Genomic DNA, 17,901 nt, shown 5'->3' with positions numbered 1-17,901 from the left:
TAATTCATAGCATGGAGGATCTATTGACAATCGACACAAGTATGCAAATTCCTAGAAGCTTTAACAACTTGCTGTGGTGAAGGTCGCCTCCGTCGAGGCGTAGAAATACCAAAATCCGTGTCAAATGTATGCGTTTTTACACAATCAAGAAATTAAAAATCCATTGACCACAAAATTTTCATCATATTTTTTTCAACAGCGCGGCGGTTAATCTTTAACTATCTTCATAAAATATAATTTCTTACTTTAAATAGGTCAATGAAATCAAAATAATCATGTCCAGCTATTAAAGCATCGCACTGTAATCATAATTAGAGATGTCTTAAACTAAACAAGGTCAAAAATGAACTGATAAAACTGCACATATTTATTTACTCATTTTATTTTATTAGGGATTTATACAGCTTTTACAAAACAATAATTATAAATATATAAACAACTAGCCGACCCGACAGACGTTGTCCTGACCGAACGTTGGTTCGACTGCTTATTATTATATTACTATATCTTGGAAAAAGACTTTTATTAATAAGTAGGTACCTAGGTACTTGTTTATGGTTGAATTCCAAAACATAAAATGAATATTTTTTCAAATATGGCATTCTTTTTGCAAACGTTAAACTCCGGTCTTTTCCCCAACAGAGGGGTGTACTTATCTAGGAATACGATTTTTAAAAATGTATTGAATTTAATATTATTTTAGTATTACCAAAAATCCAGAAAAAATGAGAATTTATTAGGAATTTCAGGAAAAAATCTGATTGAGATCCACAAAAAACAAAAATTGTTTGTAAACATTCAAAAACAAACTTTTTTTTATACGCAAAAAAACAACATCTTCCCATTTTTTTATAAATGCATTCTCCTCAAATGCAACCCTTGTAGATCGATAAATAAAACATTTTTGCTCCTTACTTTTTTTTTACATTTAAGATTGGAGATTTTAATATCTACGAACACGCACAGCGCAAAGATCTATATTTCTCTAAAAACAGCACGTAAATCGGTTGAGCCGTTTAGGAGGAGTATGGTGACATCACACGTACAGAGGAATTATATATATAAAGATACTACAGCCAATTAAAAAAAAATCACAGTCAATCAAATTAAACATAATATTCCTGTATAAAGAAGAGAGTTTACATGATTGTGTGTGTGGCGTTTGTATTCATGTGCGTATATGTGCACATGTGAATGAAAACGTACCTGTGTAAGTATTTTTTTTTATTGAAAAACATTTGAAAGCATTTAAATCAAAGAGTATATGAAAAAGATTTTGGTACTAAGTTTGGCTATAAAAAAACATAGTTTATACTAACATTCGATACCTTCTTAAAAATATTTTCGCCAAGAAATATTATTTTGTTTTAATTGTATTCTAAAAAGTAAAGTAATTTAAAAAACTTGTTTTGAAAAAGACATTTTATTTTAAAATTAAATTGATGCATATTTGATGAATAATGGATAATGTGCAACAAGTCCCTTATAATACGGTAGGTAACTACAAAATGCTGTGCACACAATTCGTTGTCCACAATAAACATGGTAAGTGTGACAAAACGCGTACGTTGGTAAAAAATTGTCTTGTTTAATACGTTTTTTAACTATTATGAATGCATAACAAAAAGCTAAAAAGCCTTTCAGATAATTGTTAATTACATCATTAAACGTCTTAACAGGATTCGCGGTCTGACATTTCTGCATACCAAACGTAGTCCCGTATTTCCTCCCTGAATTATGGGACTAAAGCGATGATTTTTATTGCAGACTATATACCTATATCCAGCAAAAGCATGTTTCTATTGTTTGTTTTTTTATGTCTTCTAAAGGAACTGGAACTATCCAAAAACCCTTGAAATTGCCTAGTTTTATATATCGTCATCAGACGCACGGTATACTCGAACAAAAATCGTAACTATTTTTGAAAAAAATCTAATTCTATTTGAAGTGAAATCTTTTCCCCACAGTGTTTGGGAAAACATCTGCGAGTGACAGAAAAAACTATATTCAAATACCTACTCATCAAATTGCTCTTCCCCTGCATACCAAATTTACACCAACGGGAATCGAAAAAGAAATAGCTGTGCAAAAGACAAACGTTTTAGACATTACGTCAAAACATATTTATAATATTTTTATCAAGCTTTTTTAGTTTTGTAACATGTCACAACAGAGAACGGGAACATTTTAGAGAAAAAAATACGGAGGTTTAATTGATTATAGGACATATGACCTGTCGTTGGCTAGTTCAAGTGGTCACTCTAGTTTACTACAAATATTTGAACATCCACATTTCTTAATTTTTTCCATCATCTCTCATTCGACTGATTTTTTTCAAAGCAACACCGGAAATTATTTTTATACTTTTACTTGGATCAGTTGGTTTTATCAACAATATTTTGTGTTTGTCCAAATGGATATCTCCCCATGAGATTTAACATAAAAATAAGAGTAAAAAACATACACTTTTCCAACAATGGATGTCGCTAGTTTTCTACATATTTTTATTCTATATAGTATAACCAACACGCATGGGAATGTAGTAACAAAATCAAGCATATATAGAGAATGTCATACATTAATGCCATAAGTTAATGCCATATCTTAAAAAAATAGTCAAATACCTATGGGCAGAATGGTTAATGTTACCCATTATGTAAAGTAAACACTTAACCGTACCGACAACAGATCATTAGCTTTATAAATGCACCGACTTCTATTTTTTCAACTAATATATAGTCAATATCATAGTCTCTATGACTCTCTATGGGGTAAAATCCAGTTTTTTTTTCTACACACTTTTGCCCGAACTCAAATTATTGTAATTAAACCAACTGGTCCAAGAAGGTAATTAAAAAATATTTTCAGGCGTTGGCGTTGCCTAGTATATGAAATAATTCAATCAGATAAATCTATTCACAACAATGTAGGTTTCATCTCTTTAACTTCACTAACATCAACAGATGGAAGAATTGAAGAAACATGTATATTAAACATAGGCAAAATGGTGTGTGTGTAATGTGCCCACTTGAACCAGCCAATGACAGGTCTGGCCCTGTAAATGGCTGGACTTCCATATTCCGATCTCAAAATGTTTTTCATCCCTGTTGTAATTTTTTAATCTAATTCTAGTCGCTTCAAATAATCCTTAATCGGTTTTTATTCCCCTCTGAATAATCATCTAAAACATTCCTTATCCACCCTTGGAAAAATAAACTTTCCTCTAAAGTTTGCAAGCGTTATATATTTGAGTGCCGCATTTCTCATACTAATAACATCAACGCGCGGCTCATGTGAAACCTGAAATCTTAATTGAAAGGTTAATCCCTACTTAAACACTTTACTTTTATATTATCTATCTTAAAAGCTTGTATGTCAGACATCACTCAAATTTGATGTTCGTGGAAATTTACATACCCGGAAAATTTTATTTAAGAATATAACTTACTGTTATGTACATTTATATTCCATTTACAGATTGATGTTACATTTATATTTTATTCGACTATCTGATCATTAAATTTATGATTTATAAGAAATACGGATTAAATTATTAATTTACAGTTTTAATCGAATACCAATGTGTAAAATACAATCATTTCACTGTTATTTTTTTCTGAATACGCAACTGGGGGACAAGATAATCAGTCTTACGCTTTAGATACAGTTAAGGTACTTTAAAATATTTATGTGAAAAGCACCCTTATAAATAAACCTTATATTTTCACCTCGCTCGGAATTGAACTCAAGACCTCAGCCATGATAAACAAACGCGCTAACTAGTGCGCCACGAGGCCTTTACACTATTTTTTAGCCTCTGTGAACGTATTGTGTAACTATGTTTGTGTGCCAAATCCATTGGTCGTTAAATATTAATTATAGAAAGACTTGATCAATGTTTACGAACTTGTAAATAAATAAACTAAAAGTGAAGAAATTTTATTTGTTTATATTATGAAATGAAAATTTTCTCCCGGTTTCAAAATCGTTATCCAACACTATGTCAAACATTAAAAAACTCGAAATTTCTGTATTTTGTTCAAGGTTGGTTAATTTTGCGATTCAATTATATACTAATTCTTTTATATTAGTCTTTAAAAAGTGTTGTTATTTATTTTTCCGTTCAAAAAGTTGAGTTTAAAAATAACATTAGTATTTGATAATGATTTCATTAATTTATTTGTAGTTCACAGACAGAAAAAGATATCATAATTTATACACAATTCATAAAATAAAAAATAATAACACTAAACATCGTTCACTTTTCATATGTGAACGCCAATTATCACGAAACAAAAATTAAAAATGTTAAATAGGTTCAAAATTTAATTGACAATATTTATAATTTATGCAATTTATTTCAATTTAATCTAAAATAGGAATAATTCGTACAATTTAATAAAATTGAATTGAAATATGTTTGATTTATAAACAATCTCATAAAAGGTTTATTTTTTATCTATAAAAATAATTAAAGCAATAATAGTAATAAAGGAGTTAAAGGGAAGAAGTAACATTTTTTTTTATTTAATAAAGGTATTCAATTATTTTAAATAAATTAATACAAATTTGAGGTGTGATTTTAATTTTTAAGTCAAGGAATTTTTATGTTTGTATGGACCATCCCTAAAAACATCAATATCAATATCCTGTTCCACACCATTATACAAACTCACCATTCGAGATAAAGGGTTACAGTGCGCATTATTTTTATTAAATACTAGTAGGGGAATCGTATTGTGCATCTTTAATCGCCTAGTGTATCGCCATTACTACTCCCACTATCCCATAACTATTACCTATGAATTACTACATTATCATCCTTACCATAGTACAAATATACTTATTTAAAAAGAAGAGGAAATTTCTGATACAATAAAAAAAATTGACGGTAAAAGCAAAAAGGCCTGTTTTAAATTAATGAGGTAATAAAAGTTCCGGAACGCACAAAATAATTAACATGAATGTTTTGAAACTGACACTATGTGATGTAATTTAAAAACCATATGCTGAAGTCAGTTAGTTGTACGATTATTGCAACCATTACTTGTGTAATTCTTGGTTTACCGAGTGCCAAACGAAAGTTTTCACGAATGTAAATATTGGTTTTCCTACATCATTAGAGATGATTGATCCGTTATAATGACGAGCATAATATTCGCTAGTAAATTTGCTACCACGCATACTGCTTCATTAAATGCAACTTAGTGGATTGTTAAAAAGTAAAAGTGTAAATTATTGAGACTTACAGAGAGAGGTGAGAGGTTTTCGTTTTCTTGAAGTTCAGCTTGTCTCCTCATGCGGGGAAGGGCAGACGTACTAATAGTGAGGAGCGCTAACAGCGCCAATGATATACTGAACCACCTCATTTTAGTACCCGGTTATTAAATCTGAAATAAAATACAACAATTAAATCAATTTCACTTGCATTGATAATGCCCAAACGAGTATGTTAATACGTTATATAAGAACATGTTATATCTCCAATCGATTCGGTAACTTCAAGAGCCAGGAAATTCGAGAAAGATCAATGACAAGCACTCAAAAATCACATCACATTTTAAAAACACTTTATGTTTAGAAACTAGAATGACGACTCAAAAGCGAAAGTACGTGCGCCAAAACGTATCTTCGCCATTTTTTTTTTAATTATCATCATCGTCTCGGTAATATTGCTACATAACAAATCGCAACGTACGTCTGTCAAATAATTAACACTAAAGATGCGTCCGTTCCGGTGGTCGGTGAACGAATGAGCAGCCTATGTCGGCGCGAGAAGAAGGAGGTATCCGGAGCGCATAAAATCGAGGAGGTGGTTGAAGCGAAAATGATGCGAATAGTGAAGCATGTACCTGACTAAAGTAAGGCGGGACAGTGAATGGCTGGGGCTAGCAAAGTACACTGATATTTCTACCCGGCGCCGTATGTGGGTCGCTCCGGCGGCTCGTAGCCTTGAATCTCGATCTCGGGTTGAAGATCGATCGGTAAATAATACATTTTAAAATCTTACAAACGAAAGATACTTTGTTAAAAGGCCGATTTGTTTTAATCATTATTGTACGATTACCTCCGAACACGTTTACTTTTTCGCGTATTTCTGTATTAAGTGACTCAAAGCTTTCGACGGAACTTTTCCTCGTACGGAATTGCTAACCGCTACGATACTCGCACACCTCCTCGAGTTTGCTGCGATCCTGTTACTCCTAGGAGCATGGTTTATCCTATTGTAAACTATCAGAAAAGCTTTCAGGGCTATTTTTCAGATTACCGGTTTATCAGGACTAAAAAGGACTCCGGCTCAACAGCCTACACGTTGACTGTATATATGACGTACACAATGAAATAAAATATACATGTTTTCGTTTACTGGTTTCATTTTGCATTGCGAATTAGTACTCAAGATTTTCCGCTTTTAGCAAGTATTAAAAACAGGTCAGAGCTTATTCACTCTTGGCCACGCTTACATAAATAATATGCAAATATATGCACAAATACAAATAAAGCATAATTATGGTTTAAGTATTGATAGTTTAGCGTTTGAAATTATTATTGACCTATTTTTAAACCTTAAAAGTTAAATCTGCTTTTTCAATAAAAGTTTAATAACATTTTTTTATTATTTGTAAAAACGAGATGATTATATTATATTATTCACATTCAAACATTAATTTTGTGGTCAAACATCTTAATAATGTTTTTAAATATTGGTAAACTACTCCTTACCTTTTTTTACTACGACTACGAACTACGTCTTTTTATGACTTTAAGAAAGACGCGGGAGTTTAAACCTTACAAATAATAAAGGATTACAAGTCAATAAATTGGAAATATTTCAGATAAGAATGGCTTTAATTAATAATGTCCCTTTAATTATTAACCAAACAACCTTTCAGTATACCCTATTATAAAATGTTCTACTATAATAGTCACCCTATCCCCTTTCAATTCACGACCCATCCTTCATCCCTTCCTTCTTTTTAAAAATATTTCTCCCACAACATTCAACATTTTCATAAACTAATCAGTGCATATAAAGGTTGCCTACTAAATGCACGAGGTTTAAAATTAGCAAGTTGGTTTTACACTTTCGACCAACAACTAAATCTGAACGTGTACAGTGGGATTGGCATGTTAGTTTGATTGGTGTCCTGACGAAGAGACGGGTACGTCTCGAAACCGGTAGAAACATAAACGTCGGTATGTGGTTACGTACAAATATTGCACAACATTTGGTAACATTTTTTTTGTGCGCTTTTGACGTCCGCACATTATTGGCCAGCACGGACAGATACTGAACGACTCGCGAATGTGTGGGCAGTTAAACGATTTTGTAGCCAATACGCGCGCCAGCGTACTGGACGACATATTGGCCAGCCTATAGAAACAACCTTGAGTCGAATACTAAGTTCTTTTAAATATTTCAGAGTTGAGTAAACCAACAGAGATTATATTCTATCCTCTGTGGAAAATGAAAGCAGTGTAATGATATGTTTATATATATAAGAATATTATTTTCCATAATACTTTTATATTATCACTTTCTTATTCCCATCAATAGTGCATAGGATACTGTATAAGGTGTAAGAGACATAAATATTCAAATGATCTATAAATAAAATATTTTTATTTTTTTTAAGATTTGGGAATATGTTTATAAATCGTGTATTATATTTGTTAATATCAATATAAACATTTTATAATTTCGCTATAGAAAAAATACACGTTTTAAAGCTTAAGACGAAACACAGATGGCGCCAATTACCTCATTAAAAAACTTGTTTATTTGTTTATTTATTTATTTTATATATTTAGTTTTAGTTCACAAACAGTAAAACATATTGCAATATAAATACAATTTATAAAAGAAAAAAATAATAACACTTAACATCTTTCACCAATTATATGTGAACACCAAAAGCCACAAAAAACTGTCATTTTATTTTCGTCTAACAAAAAAATATAAACATACGCTGCCACTTTTATACCAATGCAGTGCTCTATACACCATCAAATGCAAAAAGGGGGATTTAGATGATGATAATAAAATATCAACATGATATTTTATAACACAGATATTAAAATAATTATTTTCTATGTCTAGGCTTTACAGAGTTTAAGACCTATAACTGATCACTTGACAGATTGTGTAACATCGACTGTTTGACCCATATTTGAACATCCACCATTCTTCGATTTGGTTACCGTAACAGCTGAAATCTGTTTTAAAGTGGGTGAGATTTATCGGAATTATTTTTTTTACTAGTTAATGACAGATAAAAATGTTTTTTTGTTCAACTTATTCAAAATTGGTTTATTTTTCATATTAAGTATAGCACACAATTGAATATTTTCAATTCACTTATACGCGGTGTTTCAGGGCCAGACTGCAAAACTTTGAAAGAACGTTTCTCGTGGGAAACTTGACAAACTTTTTTGACTTTGTAATGAATAAAGTTAAAAGAGAACGGACGCAGCAAACTCCAGTTACAGGTGTCATCAAGCGAATGTGAAATGGTTGGCTGGGCGATATACTGCGTATGCCTCCTGACAGCCTTAACCACGCTTGCATACTTTACAAGGCACCAGGTTCTTGACGTCCTGGACGTCCGCTGCTGACTGTTTGTCGGCAGTTTATGTCAGAACTACGGGACGTGAACCTGACTTTGGAGGACGCACAGAAGCTGACAGCCGATAGAGATGCATAAAGGCTCTTTGTGAAAACCATATGCTTCAACTAGGTAGTGCAAAAAGTAGATGATGATTGGCTATTTTAAAAAAAATATATAATCTAAAAAAGTATCCCTTCCACAAACCCCTTCTCTTCCTTGCTAGCCAAATACGTTTTTTATTATTCTTCTATTTTAGAGGGGAGGGGTAAGGGTTTGTAAATGGTATACTTGTCTGAGAAATTAAAGATTTAATCTGAGAACAGATCTGAGAAAATCGGTTGTGCACAGAGAATTTTACGAATGCAATTGAAAAACGCGAGAAAAATTACATAATAATATTATAACACCTGTGAAAGGTGAACCCAGATAAGCGCAAGAAATATTTTGCTACACAAATAAGTAAAATTGCAAAAAAATTACTTAATCGATTGAATATCATTTCCATTTAAGGAACTATTGTATATTCGACATGTAATATTTTCTTGTGTTATATCTTTTGATGGTAAAGTTATGTAATTTTTCTGTGGTAAAATATTACACTTTAAAAATACCTTAAAATAAAAAACCACTTTTACACACTTTCATAATCATTTATGTATCTACCGCCAGTGGTGTAAAGGACACTAATTTATTATTTTTTATTTATAGAATTCATGGAATCTCTTATAATCGTCAATAAATAAATTATAACTATAAAATATAAATCAATAATTAGTCAATTAAACCTATCAAACGAATTGAAATAAAAAAACTCAAATCAATAATTTGTCAATCTAATGCCATGCTGTCTTGTTCTGCAAATATTCATCGACTCTATAGTACCTCTTTCTGAACAGGCTCTGTTTGACAAAATCTTTCTTTATTTTTGTTGGCAAAACCTGAATTTCAAGAGGTACCTTATTGTAGAATCGAATGCAGTTTAAGAAAAAAGAATTATATATTTTTTGCAATCTAAGGGTGGGCAAAACTAGCAAATCTTTTAATGTTTCTTCTAAAATCAAAAATATTTTTCTGAGCGTACATCAAATTTTCATTGACATGTGACTGTCAATATATTGATTTTTTAAATATATCTCTTAGTGATTCTCGGGGACTCATATTGTAAATTGCTCGAACAGCTCTCTTCTGCAGCACAAAAACAGAATCAACATCTGCAGCACTTCCCCACAACAGTATGCTGTAAGACATCACGCTGTGAAAGTAACTGAAGTATACCAATCTAGCTGTTTCTACATTTGTAAGATGTCTAATCTTTTTAACAGCGTACTCTGTAGAACTGAGTCTGTTCGATAACCAAGTTATATGTGAACCCCATTAAAGCTTAGAATCCAATTTCATACCCAAAAATACGGTGGTATCCACAAGATCTTGCATTGGTACTACACTTGCAGCATATCTAGCTTATTTTATACAAAGTCGAGAAGGTCAGTCTCCCGCATAAGATCTAGTCTAAGGTCTAGCAGATATCTCTCTGTCAAATGACTGTTTTATTCTTCAATCAGGCATTAAACTCTAACCTAGTCGATTATACCCAGGTTATTGTCAAAGCACTTGAGGATAGTCAGTAGATTGACGCTCTTTTTACTGATTTTTCCAAGGCATTTGACAAAGTAGATCATAAAATTCTCCTACATAAATTACATGCCTTGGGAATAAGAGATCCATTACTCTCATTTATTGATTCGTATCTTACTGGTAGGAAATAAAATGTTTGGATAAATAACTACTTGTCAACCAGTGTTGATGTTACATAAGGTGTACTTCAGTGTGCCCATTTGACACTCCTGCTTTTCAATTTGTTTAATAATGATTTTGCTTTTGGCTCTTCGCGGACAACAAAATTCTCAAAATTATTCCAACTTTACAAGATTGTTTTCGTCTTCAATCAGACATCAACTCTTTTAACCGATGGAGTAAAGTCAATAAATTAGAACTAAATATTAAAAAATGCAAAATAAAGTCATTTTATAGAACAAAACAACTGATTTCCTTCGAATACCTAAAAAAAAACTCCAAGATTGATGTAGTTAAGTCCATCAGAGATTTAATAGTTGTTTTGGACTATAAACTGACATACAACGAGCATATAGATAATACAGTAAATAAATCACTGAAATTACTTGGCTTCATTAAAAAAATATTATATGATTTTACTAATGTCCTTACAATCATAACTCTTTATTGCTCAACTGTTCACCCTCTTCTAGAATATGCTTCTGTGGTCTGGTCTCTATTATATGTGAATCGCATAAATCACATTGAATCAGTCCAACATTGCATGCTCGAAAATTATCGTGGATGCTTGGACTAGAGAAAGGTAATTATTTTTATGCTCTGAGTCAATGTTAAATATTTCTAGTCTACTAAAACGTAAAACTAATATTGACTCCATAAATATGTTCGGCACACTAAATGGTATAATCGATGATTCATCATTACTGGGATAAGTCAAATTCCATATTCCGACTCGTAGGTTGAGAAACAATGAAGTACTATTCATCGATCAGCATAGAAACAACTATGGCCTTAATTCTCGAATAACCCGTTTTTGTCGTATTGTTAACTCAAGACAAGATCTGGACTTTTTGGTTAAAGTTTACAACGGTTTAAACGAGCACTAAATAAATAGTCCAGATGTTCTCTAGATGTACCTTATGATTGTCAATGCTTTTTTCTTTTTTAAAAATGTTTTTAACTTTTAAAATAATTAAATGTTTATTTTATTGACCTACATTGTAGCGCGAGTGGGATGTTTGCTGCTGTTTGTAAAAGTACATTACTCCATATACCTAAAACCATTTAAAAGATCGTGAATCTTCCTATTGGTTTCAAAAGCAGTGTTTTTTTGTCAATAAACGAGTTACTCTTTTAAAATATTCAATTTCGTATGTTGCGATTTTAATTGAATTTAACTCTACTACTTTCACTGCGCCAGCACCTTACACCTATACGTTTTTTTTAATAATTCATTTAACTTTTTGCACATAATGTTAATTTTATATTGTCGGGTTTATTGCAATTTCTTCCAACCAACCGATGGAAAAAAGTTTTATTTTTATAATTCAAATTACAAAACATATTCAGTAGAAAATAAAAATGAAAAAGTTAAAGATATATAAAAATAGGAATAAGTGTATTGAATATAAATAATCTCAGATCAATACTATTACTCAATAGAAGAAGAAACAAAAAAAAAGAGGAAAGGAGGAGAGATTAAGGAAGAGAAAGGAGATGTTTCTTCAGACGTGATTTAAACAGAGATACTGTAGTAACATCTTTGATGGTGGATGGGAGATGATTCCACAGTCGCGCTGCATGGATACTATATGAGTTAGAGAAGAAAGAGTAATTGTGGATGGGTATTAAGAGACTGCTTTGAGAAGTAGAACGAAGAGGTAAACCATGAACTGATAAGCGTTGAAATTTTTCACGGGGGTATATAGGAGCGTTAGGACTATAAAACACATTGAACAGATGTTTAAGGCGCTGACGCTGATCATGGGACTGAGGGGTTTAGCCGAGGTTACATTTAAAAGTAAGGTAAGGTGATTTCTTTTCAGCACATATTAAATTAATGTAATTAATATGATGCGGTGATCGAACCACACGGACAAATTCCAAATTACTATGAACTAATGAATTCAATTAAAGATTTTTTAAATTTAATTTTACAATACGCCCAAGGGGCATTTACAAAAAATATACAGGTTAGTACAAACATAGTAATGAATTTAATTAAAGATTTTTATTTTATTTTTTATTTAATTTTACAATACGCCCAAGGGGCATTTACAAAAAATATACAGGTTAGTACAAACATAGTCAGTAATAATTTAAAAGATAAACAACGCTTTTATGTATACATGTAGAAACAATAAAAAGCATACTGCCATGCAAAATAAAAAGTGAAACTTTACATAGTATAAAAGAGAAAAAAAATACGGATATAAGAAAAGTAATTGAATTAAAAAGCAAATTGTAAATGACTTGTTAAGAATTTGAACAAAAATATATCTATATTTACATATACTTATACGTATAAAAAAAATGGTATCAACAAATTATTGTTAAAAATAAATAATTAAAATTAGTTTACAGTAGGTCTATATAAGATAATAACATAATATCTTGTACCCAAAAATATTTGATATATTTATTTCAGAAAAAGATAATAATAAATAATAAAACACATCAAAAACAGAGAAAAAATTGTACGAAAAGGAAAGTTTTATTACGACATTAATAATTAGTTTCAAACAGTGAATAATTATCGTATTAAATTATGAATGATACATGTTGAAAAGGTTTATATATTCTGTACTGGAAACCCAACGTCTTATTAGGGCTTTGAATATATTTAATTATGTCTTAATCTTTCAAGACTAGACACTATATTTTGATTACTTCATCGAGTGATCACCAACCTATGAAAAGTCATAAATAATGCCAATACTAAAAACCAAACTTGTCCAAAATATATTTGATAAACAATAAATTTTGAATGTATATCAGGTTCTTCTCTAATCACGACAGAGATTGCTCTATTTCAACATAGGAATTATAGCCCTTTTGCAATCCGTGCACTGGACATACTCGATTCGATGTGGTCAATATGAGTCCTATAAAATGAAGACCAAATTGCAGAAGCAAATTCTGGAAGGGGACTAACTTTACTAGTGAGCAGTAAAATGTTTTGATGGTTCGGTGTGAGTAATAAAATGTTTAATTAATATTTAATTCAAATTTTCGCCATCACGCAATACTGAGTTGCGAATTATCTATTATTGCATCGCTAGTGTGTTTCCATTAGCAATTTGTCTTACGGATTGCATTCATAGCTGCATTTGACATTAATTAACATTATAGATGCCCATTTGATTACACGAACACTAAGTTGATTACCTTGTAATTTTAGCTTAATTATTTGTTCTTTCTACGAGAAAACAATCAAAACATTTAAAGTATAATTAATTTAATAATGCTATGTCGTTTCGATAAAAAAAAACTCTTAATTAAGATATGAAAATAAAACTTCGTTGATACTTTATATTGGTCAACAAATGAAGAAAACCTTTTTAAATATAGAAGAGGAAAATAAATTATTGAGGAATGTGGAAATATAAGCATTTTCCTGTCATTGGCTAGTTTAAGTGGTCACTTTACACACTGTGTAATATTCACTATTTTGCCTATGTTTGAACATCCACATTTCCTCAACTCTTCCTGTTGACTTTTGTGAAGTAAAAGAGCTGAAACCTTTATCATGCGGGTGAGATTTATCCGGCTGAACCTAATCACCTACTAGACAACGCCTGAAAACAAATTTCCAATTTTTATACTTCTCTTTTACCAGGTAGTTAATTCAACAATGTTTTAGTATGTCCAAAAATTTCCCTCTGTGTTACAATAAATTTTAATATGAATAACTCTCTAGGGAGGAAATGCAGCCTGTCTGCAAGCATTTGGACATACTCAAACATTGTTGAAAAACTGATGTATTCATTGTTTGTCATTTGTTAAAGTCAAAAACATTCTAACTGTTGTATGGATTTGATAATTCACTCTTTTCACAAAAGTCTTATTTTCTCAGTTTCATTTTTCTATGGTTGGCTGCTTTCTGTTTAACCACGTTCATTTGCCAAGTAGATTTAAGTGCTCCATTCACCCTGTTCCCGCACTCGCCTTCCTGATAATATTTCCGAAATTTCCGTATTGGAAATATAACCAGGGATCTTAAAGATGGTAGGCAAATGCGGTGAACATTGGGTACGCCATACGAAGACTAATCATAATATACGAACCTTTAAACATTACTTTCCAATATGCGAAAATAGGCTACTCCACAATAACGAGTTATTTTGATCAAATTATTTTATTATGTAAAAAGCCATATGTTGATACAAATGCATAATATTATACATTGTGTATCTCGAGAGCTTTATGTAATAATATTAACGAGTTCAAATACCGTTAGTATTGCGACTAAACGCTATTTAAAGGTAAAAATGAAAGGCAGTCAGGAATAAATTAGTAAAATTGTTCATTAATTCAAGAAAATTACATAATACATTGTCATTACTCTCGTGTAAGAACTTAATTAAAACAATATTTTAATCCATGTAAAAAAAGTGATCCAGAAAGTAATCCAGAAGTACATAATAAATGTACTTCATTGGATTGAGAAGAGAGGGAAGTGAATTTTTCGCTGACTGGGATTAAATTGATTGGACATGATTAATTCGCCGAAATGTTTAGATTTTTTTTTTTAAACCTTGAAACTATTTATGGAAGCCATCAGATATGTTTGTTCGACAGGACTTATAACAGGGCCACAGATAGTAGCGAGAAACTCCATTCGGTAATCATAGAGAGGGGAAAAGGAACAAGACTACAGGATGTGTTCAGAAGACTGATTAGGATATCCGCCGCAGCAGGAATGGGAATCAACATTTAAAATTAAATGTTAAAAGTATATATGTGAAAAAAAATTAGGTAATATATAGTGTAAATAGTGAATATAATTAATGAAAATGTACATATGAAACAGTGAATATTATAAATTGGGATATTAAGTGTATAATAGTGAAAAATAATTTTAGAATAAGTATAGATGTACAAAATTGTGTTGTAAATTTATATTAGACTATATTAATCATAGAACTAAATAAAATAAATAAATAAAAAATATTAAAAAAATAAATTATTAAAAACAAATAATTGGTCATCAAATTTACCATGACCTGATAAAAACTGCGTATTCCAGTGATCGATGATAACACAAGAAGATTTTAAACGCTGATGGATTGTAGAAAAAAAAGAAAGGTAACCCTCCCTTGAGGGAAAGATTCCCATCGCGCTTGCCAAACATCAAGAAGAGCATTTAAAGTCATTTTTTTATTTCCGATTGAAACATTCCTTCAGTTGGGAGAAGACGGACGCCACGAATAACAGAGGGACGCTTTTTTTTAAGTGAAAATTTTCCTATCGTCAAAAGGGACAAGTCCGTTAGAACCGGGAGTGCATCCGTTGAGCATGTCTTATATGCTCTTGTATGAGCAAAGATGTATAAAATAAATCAATAGTATTTTTTTTCAAATCACTGCTCTCGTGCCATAATTCAAGGAGAAAATACAAGAATACTTTCGTATGAAGAAAAGTTAGGCCGCGTTTCCTCTTAATTTTTTTTTGTTTTTTATTTATTTATAAATTTATTGCAAAAAAATGTACTTACAGGGAATCTATATAAAACCAATTAATGTAAAATGTAAACGGAGTGTTCTCTGTTTATGATAGTTTCCATCTAACATGGCACAGCCTATTCTAAGATGGAGATTTTTTATCTTTAGAGCCTAAGTAGTCCAATACTAATAAAACAATAACACAAAAAAGAAAAACTAAAACTTCTTTATTATAAATGCTTATCTAATGAAATGTAAAAAATTAAAAATCATTATTATACAAATATAAAGTATATATATGTGCCAAGAATACATGTTACTTAAACATAAATAATATAGTATAATATATAATAAAACAATTGAACTGCAACTGTGAAAAACAAAACATGTACATATATGTATAGTTTTATTCGTAAATGCAATCTAATTTATGAAATAAATAGGAGTATAATTGATAATATTTTTGAGTACATTTACCAAAATTTTGACTGCTGCTAGCTGGTGTCGTATCTATGACAACGAGTTACACAAAAATAAATTATAAACTAAGGAAATAGGCACATCTCTTTTTTACACGAATAATTGCATGTGTATCGTGATTTGCTAACTTTTTTTTTTTAGTGCAACGCAATATTGACTATCTGAGATGTGGCTTGTATCGGAATAACTTGTCAATTTATTATACGTTAGTGATAATAATTAGATTATTGTAGGTATTGTGTGATAATGAAAATTATGTTATAAATAATATATTCAAAATACGACTAGCTAAAAATAAATAGATGGGTAAATAACCATTGCATTGGTACACCAACCACAGTAAATCTTGATCATGTTTGTCACATGAAGGTACGATGATCAGTCTGACGCTTCAGGTATATTTGAGTTCTTATGATTGACACAAATATTTAATTTTGAGCGCCATTTTCAACGAGTTGTAAATAACTCACTATAAGAAAATCGGAATCAAGTTGGGGTATAGTGTGGTTCAAACCTTTGAGCCGTGAGTTCGAGACACTAGCCACGGGACCACAACCCGACACTACGAAATGTTGTGGTGCGAAAACACCTTTTTAAACAAATATTTCAAATCAACCATGTCGGGAATCGAACCCGAGACCTCTCGCATGGTAGGCAAACGCGCTGACCATTACACCACGAGACCGTTAATATATTTCAATGGGATGTCTCAAAATTTATACAAGAAGTAATTTTAATATAAAATATAGGTTTTTATTTTAAAATCGCAACTTTTTTATTGTTTCACAAAATAAACAGTATAGAGTTGTTTGGAATAGCAAATCGGATAAATTGTCTCCACTCCTTTGCTGGCACAAACGTACTCTTTTGTCAAAATTTTCCATGATTGTTTTACATAAATGTGGCAGAATACTTCAGCCCTACGGGAAATTGGATACAAAAAATACTTTCTTGCGCGCGGTAAAAATTCGAGCATTAAATTTTTCTGCAAAGTTTCTTGAAAATGTACGAAAAAAATATTTTAATATAAACAAATTACTTTGAACGTCACTGGTTCATATGAACCAACCAATGATAAGAGAGTTGTGGAACATTTCCGGTTTACTTACCGACAACGGATTAATTTGAAGAACTGACCAAGAAGAAACGGAAGATAATTTGAAACGTCCCACGCGCAGTTGTTTCAGAAATACAAAACATTTCAAATCATAGCGCTTATAACACGATTTACGAAAATCGAAAAAAAAAGTTTTTGGATTAGTTTAATGGCATATTCAATACTATTGTTATAGTTATGCAATTTTATCATTTTTTGTTATGCATTTTTGTAAGTATTTTTTTTTCATACCTATGTTGCATATATGTTAAAGGCAATTTATTCAATTAAGGCATCTCTTTACGGCACAAATGACGCAAAACGAGGAAGTTCAGTGTTTTTTTTCATATTGTTTTATTTGTTAACTCTTAAAAGTCTGTGGTAAATAATCCCTTTGCGTGCGGTGATGTAATATCGTGTTGCCACTAGTAAAAGATGGAAAATTCTAAAATTCAGACATTTAAAAATAAAACATAAA

The 17,901-nt window shown here is 31.0% G+C and overlaps 1 protein-coding gene across 3 annotated transcripts in view; it reads right to left on the bottom strand.

The window, feature by feature from the left end:
- The window catches only part of LOC148277768 (uncharacterized), a 66,557-nt gene that overhangs the window by 32,393 nt on the left and 16,263 nt on the right, over positions 1–17,901 (bottom strand). Inside the window, exons 1-2 of one of the 3 annotated variants that reach the window (XM_088232422.1) lie at positions 5,853–5,946; positions 5,250–5,390 (exon numbers count right to left, since the gene is read on the bottom strand). In XM_088232422.1, coding sequence (XP_088088548.1) covers positions 5,250–5,369 — 120 coding nt within the window. In that variant the 5' untranslated portion in view covers positions 5,370–5,390; positions 5,853–5,946. Of the gene's footprint in view, positions 1–5,249; positions 5,391–5,698; positions 5,811–5,852; positions 5,947–17,901 lie in introns of those variants that run through there. The other 2 variants (XM_088232420.1, XM_088232421.1) reach the window with 2 other exon arrangements.

This window comes from Micrasema longulum, unplaced genomic scaffold, assembly GCF_059751315.1.
Source record: "Micrasema longulum isolate JH-2025_06_02 unplaced genomic scaffold, ASM5975131v1 h1tg000983l, whole genome shotgun sequence".
Classification (NCBI taxonomy): Eukaryota; Metazoa; Arthropoda; class Insecta; order Trichoptera; family Brachycentridae; genus Micrasema; species Micrasema longulum.
The sequence above is the reverse complement of the archived record's forward strand: the minus strand, read 5'-3'. Positions and strand labels throughout refer to the sequence as shown.